This window comes from Gossypium arboreum, chromosome 1 (genome assembly GCF_025698485.1).
Source record: "Gossypium arboreum isolate Shixiya-1 chromosome 1, ASM2569848v2, whole genome shotgun sequence".
NCBI lineage: Eukaryota > Viridiplantae > Streptophyta > Magnoliopsida > Malvales > Malvaceae > Gossypium > Gossypium arboreum.
In genome coordinates, this window is record NC_069070.1 from 100,414,756 (window position 1) to 100,430,747 (window position 15,992).

Sequence of the window (15,992 nt, forward strand, 5' to 3'; positions counted from 1 at the left end):
TTCAATATGTCATGGGTACACAATAAATAATTAAGTCCTGAATCATAGAAATACAAATTGAAATTTCAAGCTATTCGTCAACGACTTTGGATTTTCCTTTCCCTCTCGATGAATCTAGGTTTATGTTAACTACGGATTAACATAAAATATGTAATACCATCAATTATCAACAAATTCCCAATAAATTATCAATTTATACAAAAAATTGCAATTTATTCAATTTAGTCCCTAAAACTAATACTAACCTAACTTACAATTCACAGCTCTGAATTCAAATGCGTTTTCAAAAATACCAATTATGGACCTCCTATTTCTTATTCCTACTATCAATTTTATATTTTATTCAGCTTGGTCCATAATATACAAACTGTCAAGTAGGCTTTACAATTTAGTCCTTTTCTTAAACTAAGCTTAATTTCTATCAATTTAACATCTAAAACTTTCAATTCTCAACAATATAAACTTTTAAAATTTTAACATTTTTACAAATTGGTACATGGACTAGCTATATCAATCTCTCATGACATTAAATTTTAAAAAAATTACAAGAAAATAACTAAGGACTTACTTGATTTTTGAAGCTAAAAGCTTGAACCTAACGAAAATGGCTTCCTCTTCTTGTTTCTTTCTTTTTACGGTTTGTAAGAGAAAGAAAGATGATGGCTTTCCCTTTTAATATGTATTTAATATTATACTTAAATGGTTAATTAACATAATTAACCTTAATTTACTTAATAAGCCTTATTATTAAATTATTAATCCCAAAACTTTACCGTCCACTAACTTAAGATCTAACATATATATTTTTTTGTTTTTAACCTTGGGTTAATTTCAATTTAAGTCCTCAAGCCCTGTTCTAATTAAAAATCTATAGTGATTGGACTTTACAATTTAGTCCTTAACCCTAATTAATCACAATTTCGATTAAATTTACTATCCAAATTTCAATTCGCCTATATAAAAACTCCATAAATATTTTTATTTAATATTTATAGGCTTGGTTTACAACAACAAGGTCCCGAAACCATAATTTAAGGTACTACTAAAAATCGAGTCGTTACACCAATCTATTGTATTCGGTGCCTTGAGTATAGTATATTTGTTTGTAAACTTATAATTTTTTCAAATAGATTGGTTAATAAAACAAATTCATAGATTACATTAATATATTTTGTATAATTGCCCTTATATGATTTTTGCATGCAAAGCAAAATAGAAGCAAATATTGGCTCACTGGTTGTCTAATGTTTAAAGTAATACTAAGCGGTATTACATGGTCAGATCATAATACAGAAAGATAGCTTATATTAGTAGATGAACCTAAAAATGTCATTAGTCTAATCGAAAATGAGTAAATCGATTGAAACATTAATATGTCGTCTATCAAGTCCAATTAGGGAGATGCTTTGTCTTGGGCATCGGAGTAGATGACTCCCAAAAGATAGAGATATAAATGTGATTGGCTGGACTGACAGCACATCGAACTAGACCTAATAAGAATAGATCATGAATCCATTTATGGACTTATTCACTTGTGGAGTTCAAAGTGTGGCATACCTTAATCTTAAGTGGAGGACGGACTATGTATGCGTGACTTGTATAATTTGATATAAGTAAAAGCCTAAGTTCAAATAGATAAGGAACCAAAAGCTGGTGCGTTGGATATATGACTTCTGTAGTATGTAGCGTCATTTATAATAGTGAAATTCATAACCCGAGATATGGGTAAGTGATATCCTCTCATTGGCATTACATGGTTGATGAAAAGTAAACATGGCCACGAGTCATTCATCTTTGTGATGAATGACTTTATTACTATTTGATAGTAATTGACTTTTCATAAAGGTAACACACTTATAACAAGGTCATTAAACGAGTACTGATCGAGTTACTTTCGTAATGGTATACCGTTGGGGAGAGCTCAGCCATGATACTATAGTAAAATAAATTTGTGAATAAATGAGTTATAATTAATAGGTGAAAAGATGGAACTTAATTATAAATCATTTGAGCCCTAATCACATATGTCCAATTAACCCCTCTACTAGCTCATTGAAACCAGAAATGAATTGTATGTTGAATCAAATGAACAAAAATGGTGAAAATGGAGAAATGAGAAATTTTGGAAATGAAATATGGTTTTCTCCAAAATGAAAATGAAAAAGGAGAAATGAAAACATTTGGAAATAAATGTGGTTTTCTCCAAAATGAAAATAAAAAATGACCTGGAAAGGAATTTATGTTTGTCGAATGAAATAAAGTTCAAAAATAGAAATAAATCATTTGGTTATAGTGACTCGTTGAATGTAGAAATATTAAATATATTTTCTCATGAATTCTTTTATGATAAAGTCGTCATGATTTTAACGAAATTAAAATTGGGTTAAAAAATTATTTAATTGGAATTAACTGGGATGTCTATTTTGGAAAATAGAAAAAAAATATCATGTTGGATCAAATTATTAAGTATTGGGTTAAAAGTTCAGGAAGTACTTGTAATTTGACTCAATATGGGAGAGGCCTAAAAGCCCTCATGTTTAATGTGAGGGACAACAAACCTAGTTTATTTAAATAGGATTGTCGCCTTCTATACTTCTAGTTAGACTAGGAGTTCATTTTTCTAGTTGAAATAAACTTCTACAATTCAACAAGAGTTTTACTTATTCTCGGTAGGGTAAAATATACAACTTTAAGATATTGTTACTCTACTTGAAAATAGTGAGAGTTTATTCTTTAAGTATGAAATTTATTTTCTCGAATAAAAATTATGTCAGTCTCTATTGATAATAGACTTTTGTTTTCGCACTAAAAGTTAATAGAACTATTTTTAGTTTTGTGCTTGATACGAATCATTCAAACCCACAATCGAAGCAGTTCATGGCATGAGAATAACGGAGAAGGTCGTTCGGTTGAAAGCCAAGAATGACAAGGATCTGTCTAGCTGAAAATACATGTGTGATTTGGGTATAGAGTTTATTACTATAAATATCACAAATGGACTCGGTTTTTAAAATTTTTATTTTTTGTTATGCAAGAAAACCGTTTTCGAACCGAAATTTTTCTAATACAATCCTATAGTGACACATGGCAACCTCTCAATATGACACGTGTCAAACATAAATTAAAAATATTTTAAAAATAAAAATTAATTTTAAAAAGTATAAAGTTTAGGTACTAACTAGGTACTTTTGGACAAGTTCAAGGGCAAACTGTATGTTAACCCTTAAAAAATTAACATTGTTAACAATTTGGGCCAATGTGTGTGAAAGAATATAAGTTTAGGTACCAACTAGGTACAAAAAAGTTTAGGTATCAATTAGGTAATTTGGACAAGTTCAGGAGGGTAAAGTGCATGTTAACCCTAAAAATAAAATAAGTGGAGATGGCAATGAGCAGGTTCGGGCGAGCTCAGATCGGATTGTCTTTAGATTCAGATAAGCTCAAGCTTTGATATTCTCGAACTCGGGCTTTTTTGAACTCAGATTTTTCTCAAGTTTGAATTTTTTAAAGCTCGGATTTTCTTGGATTCTATCGGATTAGGTCAAACGGGCTTAAACAAATTAAAATAATTTTATATGGTTTATAAATTATATTTCAAATGTAATAAATAATTTTACTTTCAAATGATGATAACACAATACAAATTTATTTCATATAAAGTAAAAATTCTATATAGATGTTTTATTTTAATGGATATTGTATATAACATAACTAAAAAGTACTTATTATATGTAATGTTTATGATTATGTAATGAATAATAATTTTATAAACATAATTATATTATTATATAATATGCACATGAATTTTTATGTAATATTTTTTGTTTATTTGTACGTAACATTTATGGTTGTATAATATGTATATAATTTTATTTATTTGATTTATTATCTAATATTTTATAATACACAAGTTTTGGAAAAAATTTAAATTCACTAAAGTATTTTTATTATTTATTATATCACTAAATTGAAATCTCAATAATTTTATTTTATTATTAAATTTTAAATATTAAAAATATTTATTATATTTAATCTCAAGGATAAAAAATGTACTTAGTAAAAGAAAAGCAATTAAGCTCCTAATAAATAAGAATGAACTTAATTGAGCCCTCAATGAGAAATAAAATAAAATCAACTAGACCCTTTTGATAATGAAAATCGTCGTTAATCGATTTGATTGTTAATAGACACTTACATGATGACAAAATCAATGAGAAGCTGATATATGATATGCCACTTGGATAAATACACTGAAGTGGCATGCCACATACCATACATGAAGAAAATTAAAATCCTAAAAATTATACAAAATACACTAAAAATCACGTCTACATATAAGCTTGGACAAATGAACGTTCAAATTTATTTGAATTTGAGCACCTATTTGTTAAGTTCGTTTTAGTTGTAGTTAAGAATATTATAAAATTGTAAAATATTATAACATTATAAATTAATAAAAATACTAAAAATTAGAAAAAATTATAAAATGTTAAAAATATAAATAAAATATTCTAAGAGATTGTTGTGTTAATTTTTCATATGAATTATGGATACAATGAACACATACAAATTTGATTTTTATTATCTAAAAAGTTTAATAAATTTGATAGATAAATTCTTAAAGTTTAATTTCATTTTATATCATTAAATTAATATATTACATTATTGCATATTTTGCATAATCATTAAATTTAATTTTTAAATAATTACTAACTTTCAATATTTATTATACATATATAATAGTTGCATTAAAAATTATTTTACATTCATAATTAATCTTTTTAAAATTTATTTTAATTTATAATTTAACATAAAATATTGTTATTTATAACTTTTAATACAATTATATAATATTTAAAATATAATTTCATAAACTCAGACTTTTTTGGATTTTAGATTGGATTTATCTTGGGTTTAAATTTAGATCGATCTCAGGTTCGATCCCAATCTCAAGTTGGTCTCAGATTAACTAGAGTTCAGATTTTCTTGAGCTCGGAATCTCTTAGGTTTAGGTTTTTTTTTTTAACTCAAAATTTTCAAATTTAAATTTTATCAAATTAGGATCGTTACGAATTCGAATAAACACGGATGGACTTTTGAGCTTGAGCCTATTTTTCCAGCTCTAAAAATAAGAGACTAAAATAGCTCAAAAGATAATGCTTAAACTGGCCCAATGGACTAACATGGCTAAGTGTTGGGCCATTAGAGCTCTCAATAGAGCGAAAAGTCGGTAGAATTTTGCCTGCATATTTCCTGCAGAAAAAACAGTCCACTGGGTTTGGCGTGAGGAAGGAGATGGAAGGTAGCAGTGGGAAAGGCTACGCCTGGGCAATCTCAGCTGGTTTCAACGCTGCGTTCGCTGCCGTTTCCGCTAAGCTCTTGTTACCTCCGGTAACTTTTCATTTACCCAATCTTCTTATTCTCCAATCAACCATCTCGTTTTCGCTTCTAACTCGTGTTCATGTGGTTTCGTTTTCACAGAGTTAATCTTACATTTATTTGTAAATTACCCATAAAATTTACATCGGTCTTATGGATTCTCAACTGACCCCATGATTTAATTGTAATTTTAAAATGATAATGGATCTTTACGTGAATGTTTCTTAATTTTTACAGGTAATTAGATACGGTCTGGTCGTATTTTTCAACGTTATAATGTGGGGATGTTATGTTAACAGCTTGAAAGCTCTTTCATCTCTTCAAGCAACAGTTACGAATTTTGCTACTAATTTCCTCACTTCTGGGCTTGCCGGCTTCTTCTTGTTCGAGGAACTATTGTCGTTTAAGGTAATTCCCAAATAAATGAATTGATATTTAAATTTCTTAACAATTACTAACAAATGACAAGAACAAGGTGAAGAACCGATGAATTGTTGTTCAAGACTTTTAAAGGATTACTTTAATGTATATGTCGTTAATCTGTAGGAGGGACTGGTTAGTCATCAACATAAACTCATCACCATTGGTGTCTAATTGAATTTACTTGCCAAAAACAGAAGCATGGTAATGGTAAAATTTTCAATTAGGTTTATGTAACTTTCCTTATGGATGTCATAAATCATTATAGAAGAATAGGAGATTTTCAAGTACATAATTTCAAACACCCTAACTTTGATTACTTATGTCTGCCCCTAACCAAACTTTAATGCTTATGGTGTCTAATTGGATTGGAGTTACTTGATATATATTGATGACATAATTTTTCTTTGGTATATGGAATTGAAAACAAAATGGTAATATATATATATTTGGTTAGAAAAATGGTTGGAAACCAAAGTTTTAAGCAATTAACTCAGTAACATGGATATTCTGATTATGAGAGGTTTGACAGTGGTTTGCAGGTGCCATGTTCATTGTAATTGGTGTACTTATCCTCAGCAAGTCAAGCGTAGAGAAGAGGGAAAAGAAGGATTAGAGTTGCCATTAATGGTTGCTGCATTTCAACTATTATAACTTTTGGATTCTTTTGGCATGTCTTTCCAACAACTAAAGAGATGTTTTCAGTTTTAGCACTTAGCCGAATCAGTTGGATTCGCAATTTTCATCCTTCTTTTTTTGTGTGCGTCCATGTGTATTTGACTCTGTATATAATTAAGCCAGTTACGGGGACAGATGAACACAGATTTGGTTGCTTTTATTTCCATTGCAGAATGTTAGTATGTAAGATGTTAACCATGGATCCCTAACTCCGTCCTAAGTTCCTTGATGGGTTACCATATGGGATTATAGAAAACATTGATTGTAAGGAATAATAGCAGGCAAGTTGATGCATTTCATTGATCTCCATTCCACAATGAGAAGATCAAAGGATTTGAGGATGGTTCTCAGGCATCTGCATCGGCTGAATTCGAGTTGTATTGTCCGATGCGTTTGTTTCTGAATTCATAAGATTGGAATGTGTAACTGTAAATGTAAATGTAAATGGATAGTGTTCTTTCTCTTCAATAATAGGGATTAAACTTAGGGAGCAGAGGGTTTACAATCCAAGTCAACTGAGGCCCATTTTATAACATAGTATGGTTTGCTCAATTGATGATTTTCTCAAATACTATATTTTTAATACAAGCTGTGGGTATTTTTTTAAGGCAATTTATAACTGTATAGTAATGTTGCATCAATAAAAATTAAAATCATTATTGTTTAGGTCAGTTGAAAACTTGAGTAATTTGAAAGGGGTAAAATGTATATAAGATGTTAAATCAATTTCACACAATTTAATGTATGTATTTATTTCGATAGCAATATATTAACCGTAGCTCATAAATAAATTTACTTTTTTTATTATTATAATTTACATAAAAAAGAATTCCAAGCTTTATTAAAACAAAAATGGATTAGCCTTAGGCGATGGATTGTGTGATTGAGTGCTTAGGTTTATAGCCCACCCGCGGAACGTGACGACACTACAGTGGAAAATCAAGGTCTCAGGACACAAAAAGTAAGGAAAAATTCCTCTGTTTTTCCTTTCTTTCCACTCTTCCTTTCCACATATTTCTTCAACTTATCAAAATTCATGTCTTGATTTCCCATCTATTTCCTCTTTAATTCTTCCACTGGTGAGCTTCTTCTCTTCTACACCCAATTTTTGTTCTTTTCATGTTTGATCATCGATTTGGCTGTAAACCCATCTTAATTATGCTTAGTTTTAGTTGTTTCCTGCTTTCGCTCACCTGGCTTTCATTAATTTTTATGTTTAGTGCTTTGCGGGAGCAAGAGAAGAGTGCTTTCACACCCATTTCTAGGGTTTTATGAATTTGGATTCTTTAAAACTGCTATGGGAGTGAAGTTAAAAAACCGAGAGTTGTTTGGGTTCTGGGTTTTTTTTTTGGGTTTTAGCTTAGGACTGGAAAATACTTTTTTTATAAATATATATTTTTCTTTTTGACTGTTTTGGCTTGTGAAAGAATCAGGCCTTTTAGCTCTTGATATGGGATAATTACAAGTCTTTTAGTATGTTCTACATTTATTCAAGTCTTGCCCGAAAGTTTAGCTTCATTGTCTCTCATTTTAAAAACAGTTTTGATGTAGTAAAGTAGTAGACTTAAAATATTATGTCAACATTCTTTTAAGTGTTAAAGCTGATGTTTTTAAGTGTCAAATATTTGTTACTTATTTCTTGCTAACAACTGAATCTATGTTTTGATTCTAAAACGGGAAATAAGTTAGGACAAAGGATTGCATTGAATTTAAAATCAATTATTAAGGCCCAGGGTTCTTTATTTGGATTGATATTATAGAATAGTTTTACCTATGGATATAGGAGGGAGTTGTTTTTGCCTCCAATGATTCTACATTGGAACCAACCTTTTGAATGATTGGTATGCTTGATATACCTCTTGACTGAACTGGGAAATGAATCTCGTTGAACTGATAGAATCCCTGCTAATAAGTTAAGAATTGTTGGGTATTAAACTTTTGTTTCTTTGTTTTTGATGATGTAATTATGCATCAGTTGTAATTCAGGGAAGATCAGCTGCTAAAAGGATGTGGTTTTGCTCCTCATACGCCTTTCGATAGTAAGGTGGTAGCATTTTCCGTGGGATGATATCTGCTGTTTTTCTGATAGCAATGGTGTAATCCTTTGCTATTAATAACATAATCTTATTACTTCCCTCGTCCAACTTTTCTGTTATACAGGATTGTCTGCCCCAAAGTGATGCGATGCGATGCTTGCTTGACTAATACAACCCTCACACCGGAGTTCTGAGACTGTATTTGTCGACCTCAACAATTTCCTGGAGTCTTCGATGGATGATGGTGGGCATCGTGAAAATGGAAGACTTAAAGCAGATCAGTATAGAACAGCTCAGGGCCAGGTATATTAAGGAGGTTTTTTTTTGCAGATTATAGATACTTAGAGTGATGTAAAACAACAACATAAATGAATTAACTCCCCTCTACGATTAATGTGTTCAATTTCAGCATTTTCTGAAAACTTCTGTCAATGATGATAATTATTGAGGATTATTGTTGCAGTGGCTGATGCATCAGCCATCAATGAAGCAGATAATGGCCATTATGGCTGAACGAGACGCAGCTATTCAAGAAAGGAATTTAGCACTTTCTGAGAAGAAGGCAGCTATTGCTGAGAGAGATATGGCATTCTTGCAGCGAGATGCAGCGATTGCTGAGCGAAATAATGCTATAGCGGAACGTGATAATGCCATAGCAAATCTGCAGTATCGAGAGAACTCCTTGGCATCTGGCAATATATCCTCTTGTCCTCCAGGGTTCCATATCTCACGTGGAGTGAAGCACATGCAACATCCACAGCAGAACGTTCACCATCTGCCCCACATTAGTGAAGTTCCTTATAACTCAAGGGAAATGCATGCAAGTGATGTCCTACCAGTGACGCCAGGTACCTCTGAAGCTGCAAAGTCAAGACAGGGTAAACGAGCAAAAGAGGCCAAGGTAATTGCGTCTAACAAGAAGGCTACAAAGCCTCCAAAAAAGGTAAAACAAGAGAATGAGGACTCGGATAAGCTTATGTCTGGCAAGTCACATGAGTGGAAGGGTGGACAAGATGTGGGTGGTGCAGGTGATGATCTCAACAAACAGCTAGTGACAACGAAGTCTGATTGGAAAGGTAAGGATCTGGGGTTGAATCAAGTTGTATTTGATGACTCGACTATGGCACCGCCTGTTTGTTCCTGCACCGGAGTCCTAAGACAGTGCTATAAATGGGGAAACGGGGGATGGCAATCTTCATGTTGCACAACCTCCTTGTCAATGTATCCTTTGCCAGCAGTTCCCAACAAAAGACATGCCCGAATCGGAGGCAGAAAGATGAGTGGAAGCGCTTTCAACAAGCTGCTTACTCGGCTTGCAGCAGAAGGTTATGATTTGTCCAACCCTGTTGATCTTAAGCACCACTGGGCCAAGCATGGGACAAACCGCTACATCACCATCAAGTAGGTTGCGCAAGATACCAAATGCAAATGGAATGGTATGGAGAAGTAGAGAAGAGTCATCCATGGCTCATGTTTCTTTCGTTAGTCATTGTAGCAGTGTAGGAAAAATAAATGATCCGGAAATAACTGTAGTAAGGAATAGTAGTAGGTGGGTAATGCCAACTTAATTTTGGGTTTCCCTGGAAACGCCCCCTCCGATATGCCTCGATCCTCCATTAGCAAGCCTGGTATTTGAAGAGAGGAGAAAGTATCCATTACCATTGGCACATCCAAGCTTGGAAAGATGATGGGGTTGTCAACTTGGCACTATGTTGGCTGTAGCTCTCTACTTAATTGTAAAAGTACTGTACCTCAAACGTCTTGTTGTACTTGAATCAAGTTTCAGTTTATTAGCTTAATCCACCAAATTTGCTTCTCTAATAGGTAGGATGACAATTTGATAACCAGAGGTTTTAGGTAACCATATTAATAAAGAATTAAGTACCTGGGAAGTCTCTCTATTGTGAGGACTGTATCAAACTAGTCTCATTATTAAATGGATCAATTTAGTTTTATACTATTAAAAAGAATTAAATAAGTCCAACTTCTAACAAATCTAACATTTACTCTATAAAAATATTTTGAAAATTACATTTTTCAATTGCAGTTCAATTTCAAACAAAATATTTCATTCACAAAATTATAAATACTTTAAATATATTAATTTTGTTAAACAGTAAATGACATTTTTATATAGTAAATGTTAATTCTATTCCAGTTTTACCTTATTAATTTATTTTAATAGTACAAAAATTAATTTGATTCATTTAATGATAGAGATTAATTTAATACAATCCTTATAGTGCAAGGACTTTTCAAGTACATTGAAGTTCAATAAGTGTAATCTTCCACATCATGTAGAACAAATCCTTCACATTTACTTTTAAATTTAGGGTTTTAGGTTTACTGAACCTTAAACCTTCCCCAAATATTCAAATATCAAATTGAGTAAAGGTTTTAAAAATTGTGTTTAACCTCAACTCCACTCAATTATATATATAATTAAAATATGATTTTGATTAAGGTGAACAAAACTCAACTCTATTAAAAAATTAAATATTTTTAAATTTCAAGTTAAACAAATTGAGTTATTTGATTTTTTGGATCAACTCTAATAAATAATTCATTTTTCGGAATTTGAACTGAGTTGAAATTTTCAACTTGAACTACGAATTGATACCAATGCAACATGGCTCCCTGTAAAAAAAATACAAAATAATTCAAAATAATGTAAACTTAAAATATTTATAAAAAATAAAATTAAAAAAAAAAGACTCCAAAATATTAGATTTGACGCTTAAATAAGTACATCACCAAATCAAGTTTATGAAGCCACAAGAAAGGCTTAAGGAATAATAAAGCTGATCTTGGGCCTTTCTTATAGCTACTCCCAAAAGAGGTCTCTCGAGTCTTTGTACTTGTTTTTTGGCTCCACTTTCTAGTGGTAGTTTTCTTGAGCTATTCGTGTTTAGTGGAACAGGCTAGCTTGAAGCAGGTCCATTACAATAGGGGCGAGGGCAGGCATTACAGGGCTTTACGCATCATGATAGCTTCTCCACCTTGATGGTTGAACACCAATGTACATCGGTGAAGGTTTCTGCTTTTGCTTCCTTTGAATAGATAATGACGACTTGGTTCATGTGGAGTATGCACATCTCCGAAATTCGATTTATTCTGGTTGTTTGGTCTGTGTCAAATTTTGTCTACATGTATTTTACATATGATGTCTTGTACTTGTTGTATATGTGATCAAGGCTTCATCTTGATTTGCTTTCCTTTATTATGTACAGTTTCATCGCGTAAAAAAAAAAACTTGAAATTTAGTCAAAGAAATCAATTTGAGTTGCTTAATTGTTTTTAATTTAACTCAAAAGAAGAAGGTTGAATTTGATTAATTCAAAAATTTTGGAGATGTAAAAAGTAGTGGGACTGAATTTGAAAAATGATTATAGAATGTGGGAGGTGAGTTGGGTTGGGTTGGATTGAGAGAGGTATCCATATAATGGACACAATTACCTTTCAACTTTACAAATTCATTTTACTCTCATTCGTTGATCTTCATTGAAAAAAATACCTATTGAATCTATCTATAACCAGAGGCAGACAAATAGAAGACGTCGGACAATTCATGCAAAAGGCACCAAAATAAAGAAACGTTGTCGCATGAACCTTTTTAAAGTTGTCTTGTGGTTCACATTTTGTGATGAGGAACCATCTTTGTCACTCAATTTTTGCTTCTAAAGTTTGGGGGAATAAAGAAGGTTATCCCCCAACCTTAAAACATGTCATCAGTCTTAGATATGTATGAAGCATTAAATGAAATTTAATGCTTCCCAAGGTGTTCACCAAGATCAAATGTTGTTTCCAATCTTTAGAGCCACATTTATGGAATTCCTCTGCATTGTGGCCTGAGCTGACTAGGTCCATGGGCCCAGCCCAAATTATTTGTCTGAGGGACCAATGTGTTTTCAATCAAAGACACCGGTTAGAAAAAACCGAAGAGTTACATAGTAATAAAGGGCTTTTGAAACTCCTCGGGTGGAGTATCCACAACCTTATTGCTTTCCCCACCAATCAAGGAGGAAGAAGCATTACAAATAATAAACTGAATGTCTTGTTCAATTACTAAGGTTTTCCAACTTTGTTCCTTCAAATTCTTTAGATTATTCAAATTCTTTAGATTATTTACACTGAATTATTATTATTAAATATATGCCAATAATTTATAATTGATTCTGTTTTATCCGAGAACAAATGAAAATGGAAAAAAAAATAATGGTGATTGCATTGCATGCTTCCTCTCCCATGTGAGAAGGGCTCCACCACCACGTTACCTTAAAAGAAAATGGTGGGCACTCACTAAGCCCTTGTACCTGAAATGCCCTTGCCCGTTAATGGTAAAAAAACAAAGGCATGTGTCCATTGATGGAATGATTTTTTAGGTTAAATTATGTTATTTGTCATTGTACTTTATGATAGTTGTGGATTTAATCCTTGTACTTTAATTTGACCAGTTTTAGTCCTTGTACATTTTAAATTTTAAAAATTCAGTTCTCGCCAAATGGTAATTGTTACATTAAGATTTGCTATTTTTAAGATCTGCTACGTAAACACATTATCATATGTGTAATATTACTTCTATATATTACGCACTAAAAATTCAGTTAATAGATTAATGACTATCATTTAAGTCAAGATCGGAATTCCAAAATTCAAAAAGTATAGGGATTTAAAATGTCCAATTAGAGAATATGAACTAAATCTACAATTGTACGCATAACGCAAGACTAATACTTAAAGTGTTACTATTTGAGTCAAGATTAAAACTTTAAAATTAAAAAAATACAGAGAGTAATAATAGAATTGAACCTAAAATTTATCACCTTACTTATAGGTTATTGAACACACATTTGACTCCGCTTTTGTTATGCTTTGATTTTGAATCACTCCTCCAAGACCCATCAATCACATTACCAATAGCTTTGATTTCATCAAAAGGAAACCAAGGATGAAAATGTTGTTTTACTACTAATATAATAGGGTAGTTAAAGGGGTTGGTGTAATTTATGTCTCCATTCATACAACCCAATGACAACGATTGTTGACCTTGTAATTTTAATTAAATCCTTGCGGAGTAATATTCTTTAAAATGCAATCACTCACCTTGAAATTAAAACAAACTTAGATTGCATTAATATGAATTCATAGTTGATGAGCTAATCATATACTATCATTACCATACATCATCAAAACTCTAAAACACTAAATTTACTCATCTTTTTAATAATGTGGTATCAATTATTAAAAATACATTCAAATTGTATAAAATATACATTATTATGCATCAAAAGTTATCAAGATATGAAAATGGGTCATGAATGTTTTTTGCTGGAAATTAGAAATTTATGGTAGAAAATGAAAGATTATTGATAGATAAACAACTTTTGCAAAGTGATTTTTGATGAAAACTTGATTTAGGGACTAAAATGTAAATTTGTGAATTTGAAGGAAAAATTCTGAAATTTTATGTAAACATGTGCTGGAAAATTTGTAATGGGGTTTTGGTTAGGCTTGGAATAGTGAGTAATTTGCACAAGTTTCATTTTCCGAGCCTAGGGATGAAAATGGAATTTTTGGAAAAGTTAGAGGCAAAATGGTAATTTTGCCTAGGACGTAAATTGAGTCTATTTAAGTATGAAATGTATGAAATTGATGATTAAATTCATTTATATAGATCCGAAAAACAGAAACTTGAGGCTAGATCGAGGAAAAGAAAAGATTTCAAATTAATAGGCTTTTACAAGAATAAGTGTCGAGGTAAGTTCGTGTAACTTAATCAGGTATACAATTATGTTAATTGAATGTTACATTGTATGTAATGTGATTTATATAATGTGCCTTATATGTATGTTATGATGGAAATTTTATATGTGCGTGAAATGATGAAAAAGGGGTTGTCCCGATTGAATGCTGAATTTTGATGAATATATCCACTTTCCCAAAACAGATAAGGTCCTGTATTTGTTGCGGACGGGATTTAACTCGAACGAGTAATCTGATTGACCTTGTTATAAAAAGGATTTAGCCCGGACGGGTAATCTCGATGTAATACCTTTCGAGCATACGTTATGATTAGGGTTTAGCCTGGACTGGTAATCCTAATTGAGCTCCCCTGAGTATACGTTATATAAAGCATTTAGCCTGGACTGGTAATCCTGTTAAACGATATGTGGCTCGAGAGAGTGTTTCTTGGTTAAGTGCCCTAATAGGTACCCTTGAATAAGAAATTGACAAATTGTTGAATCGTACACTTCGAGTGTACTACTTGAGCATTCATTGGAATTCAATGATTCAAAGGACATATAACTCTTGACTTGGCATGAAAATCTTGAGATGAAATAGTAATGACTAGATAGAATATTGCTTGATAAGCTCATCTATGTTACTTGATTTATATGAAGATTTTGGTGACTAAAATGTTTGATTGAATGTATGTGCTTAGGCAAATTTAGCCAAATGGATGGAAACATGATATTGTATGTTTAGATTTAATAATCAAGATTAGTAAGTTTAATTTTCGTTATACGAACTTACTAAGTATGTAATACTTACTCCTTTTATTTTTCCCCTGTCTTATAGTCCCCGGAAGCTTGTGAAGGTTAGGAGATCATTGGAGCATCGTCACACTATTAACTAGCTATCTTGCGTATATATAGTAGAATCATTTTGTCATAATAGCATGTATAGGATAACTTAGCCAATGGTGGCATGAAATGTTATTTTGTAACCTAGCCATTGGAATGGCTAGTGATGGTTTATTTTGGGTATGATTTAGTAAGCTATTGTGATATATATACAGACATGTGTTATGCTAAGTTCATGTGATCAAATGTTGTTAATGCCTAAGTTAAGCTGGTGAGTTTGTATTTATGTTTGCACGAAATGGTATGCCTTGATGAATGATGGAATTGCCAAATTTGAATACTTGAAATGGTTGGAATTGGTTGAGTGTTTCATATACAGGTTTTTGGATAATTTTGAGTGAGAAATGAAGCTAGGAAATGGATTTATTTTGTCTACATAGGTAGACACACTGGCATGTGTCTAGACCATGTGTGACATACAGCCTGGTAACACGGGCATGTGGTTAGGCCGTGTGTCCCCTGCACCTTAATTTTGAGAAACAGGATACTCAGAATTAGGCACACGGGTAGAGACACTGGTGTGTGTCTCAGCCGTGTGGCTAGAACACGGGCGTGTGTCTTGGCCATGTGAAACCTGCACCTAATTCGAATTAAATTAATTGACCACACGGGCGTGTGATTTGGCCCCGTGTGATCTCAAGTTGTTCATAAGTTACAAGTCAGAGAGTTACACGGGGTCCAGACATGGGCGTGTGTGACCACACGGCCTGCCCACACTGGCGTGTCCCATATTCACACGGGCGTGTAACCCCTGTATAGTGGAAAATTTTCTAAGTTCCCGATTTAGTCCCGAACCACTTCCAAAGCATGTTTTGAGTCTCGTAGGCTCATATTA

At 32.1% G+C, this 15,992-nt stretch overlaps 2 protein-coding genes across 6 annotated transcripts; both read left to right on the forward strand.

The window, feature by feature from the left end:
* The first annotated feature begins 5,203 nt into the window (after positions 1-5,203).
* On the forward strand, positions 5,204-6,771 carry LOC108482080 (uncharacterized). Its single transcript, XM_017785186.2, has 3 exons — positions 5,204-5,391; positions 5,617-5,787; positions 6,332-6,771. Exons 1-3 carry the CDS (start codon positions 5,296-5,298, stop codon positions 6,413-6,415), a joined length of 351 nt encoding a protein of 116 aa, XP_017640675.1. The 5' UTR covers positions 5,204-5,295; the 3' UTR covers positions 6,416-6,771.
* A 145-nt stretch (positions 6,772-6,916) lies between these two features.
* Positions 6,917-10,321, forward strand: LOC108483423 (protein BASIC PENTACYSTEINE6). 5 transcript variants are annotated; one of them, XM_017786805.2, is made up of 4 exons: positions 6,917-7,438; positions 8,453-8,521; positions 8,638-8,816; positions 8,977-10,321. In XM_017786805.2, exons 3-4 carry the CDS (start codon positions 8,748-8,750, stop codon positions 9,916-9,918), a joined length of 1,011 nt encoding a protein of 336 aa, XP_017642294.1. In that variant the 5' UTR covers positions 6,917-7,438; positions 8,453-8,521; positions 8,638-8,747; the 3' UTR covers positions 9,919-10,321. The 5 variants fall into 5 exon arrangements, with proteins under 5 accessions (XP_017642294.1, XP_017642296.1, XP_017642298.1 ...); XM_017786807.2 differs by having other exon boundaries at positions 7,292-7,438; positions 8,464-8,521; XM_017786806.2 differs by having other exon boundaries at positions 7,306-7,556; positions 8,464-8,521.
* Positions 10,322-15,992: the final 5,671 nt, after the last annotated feature.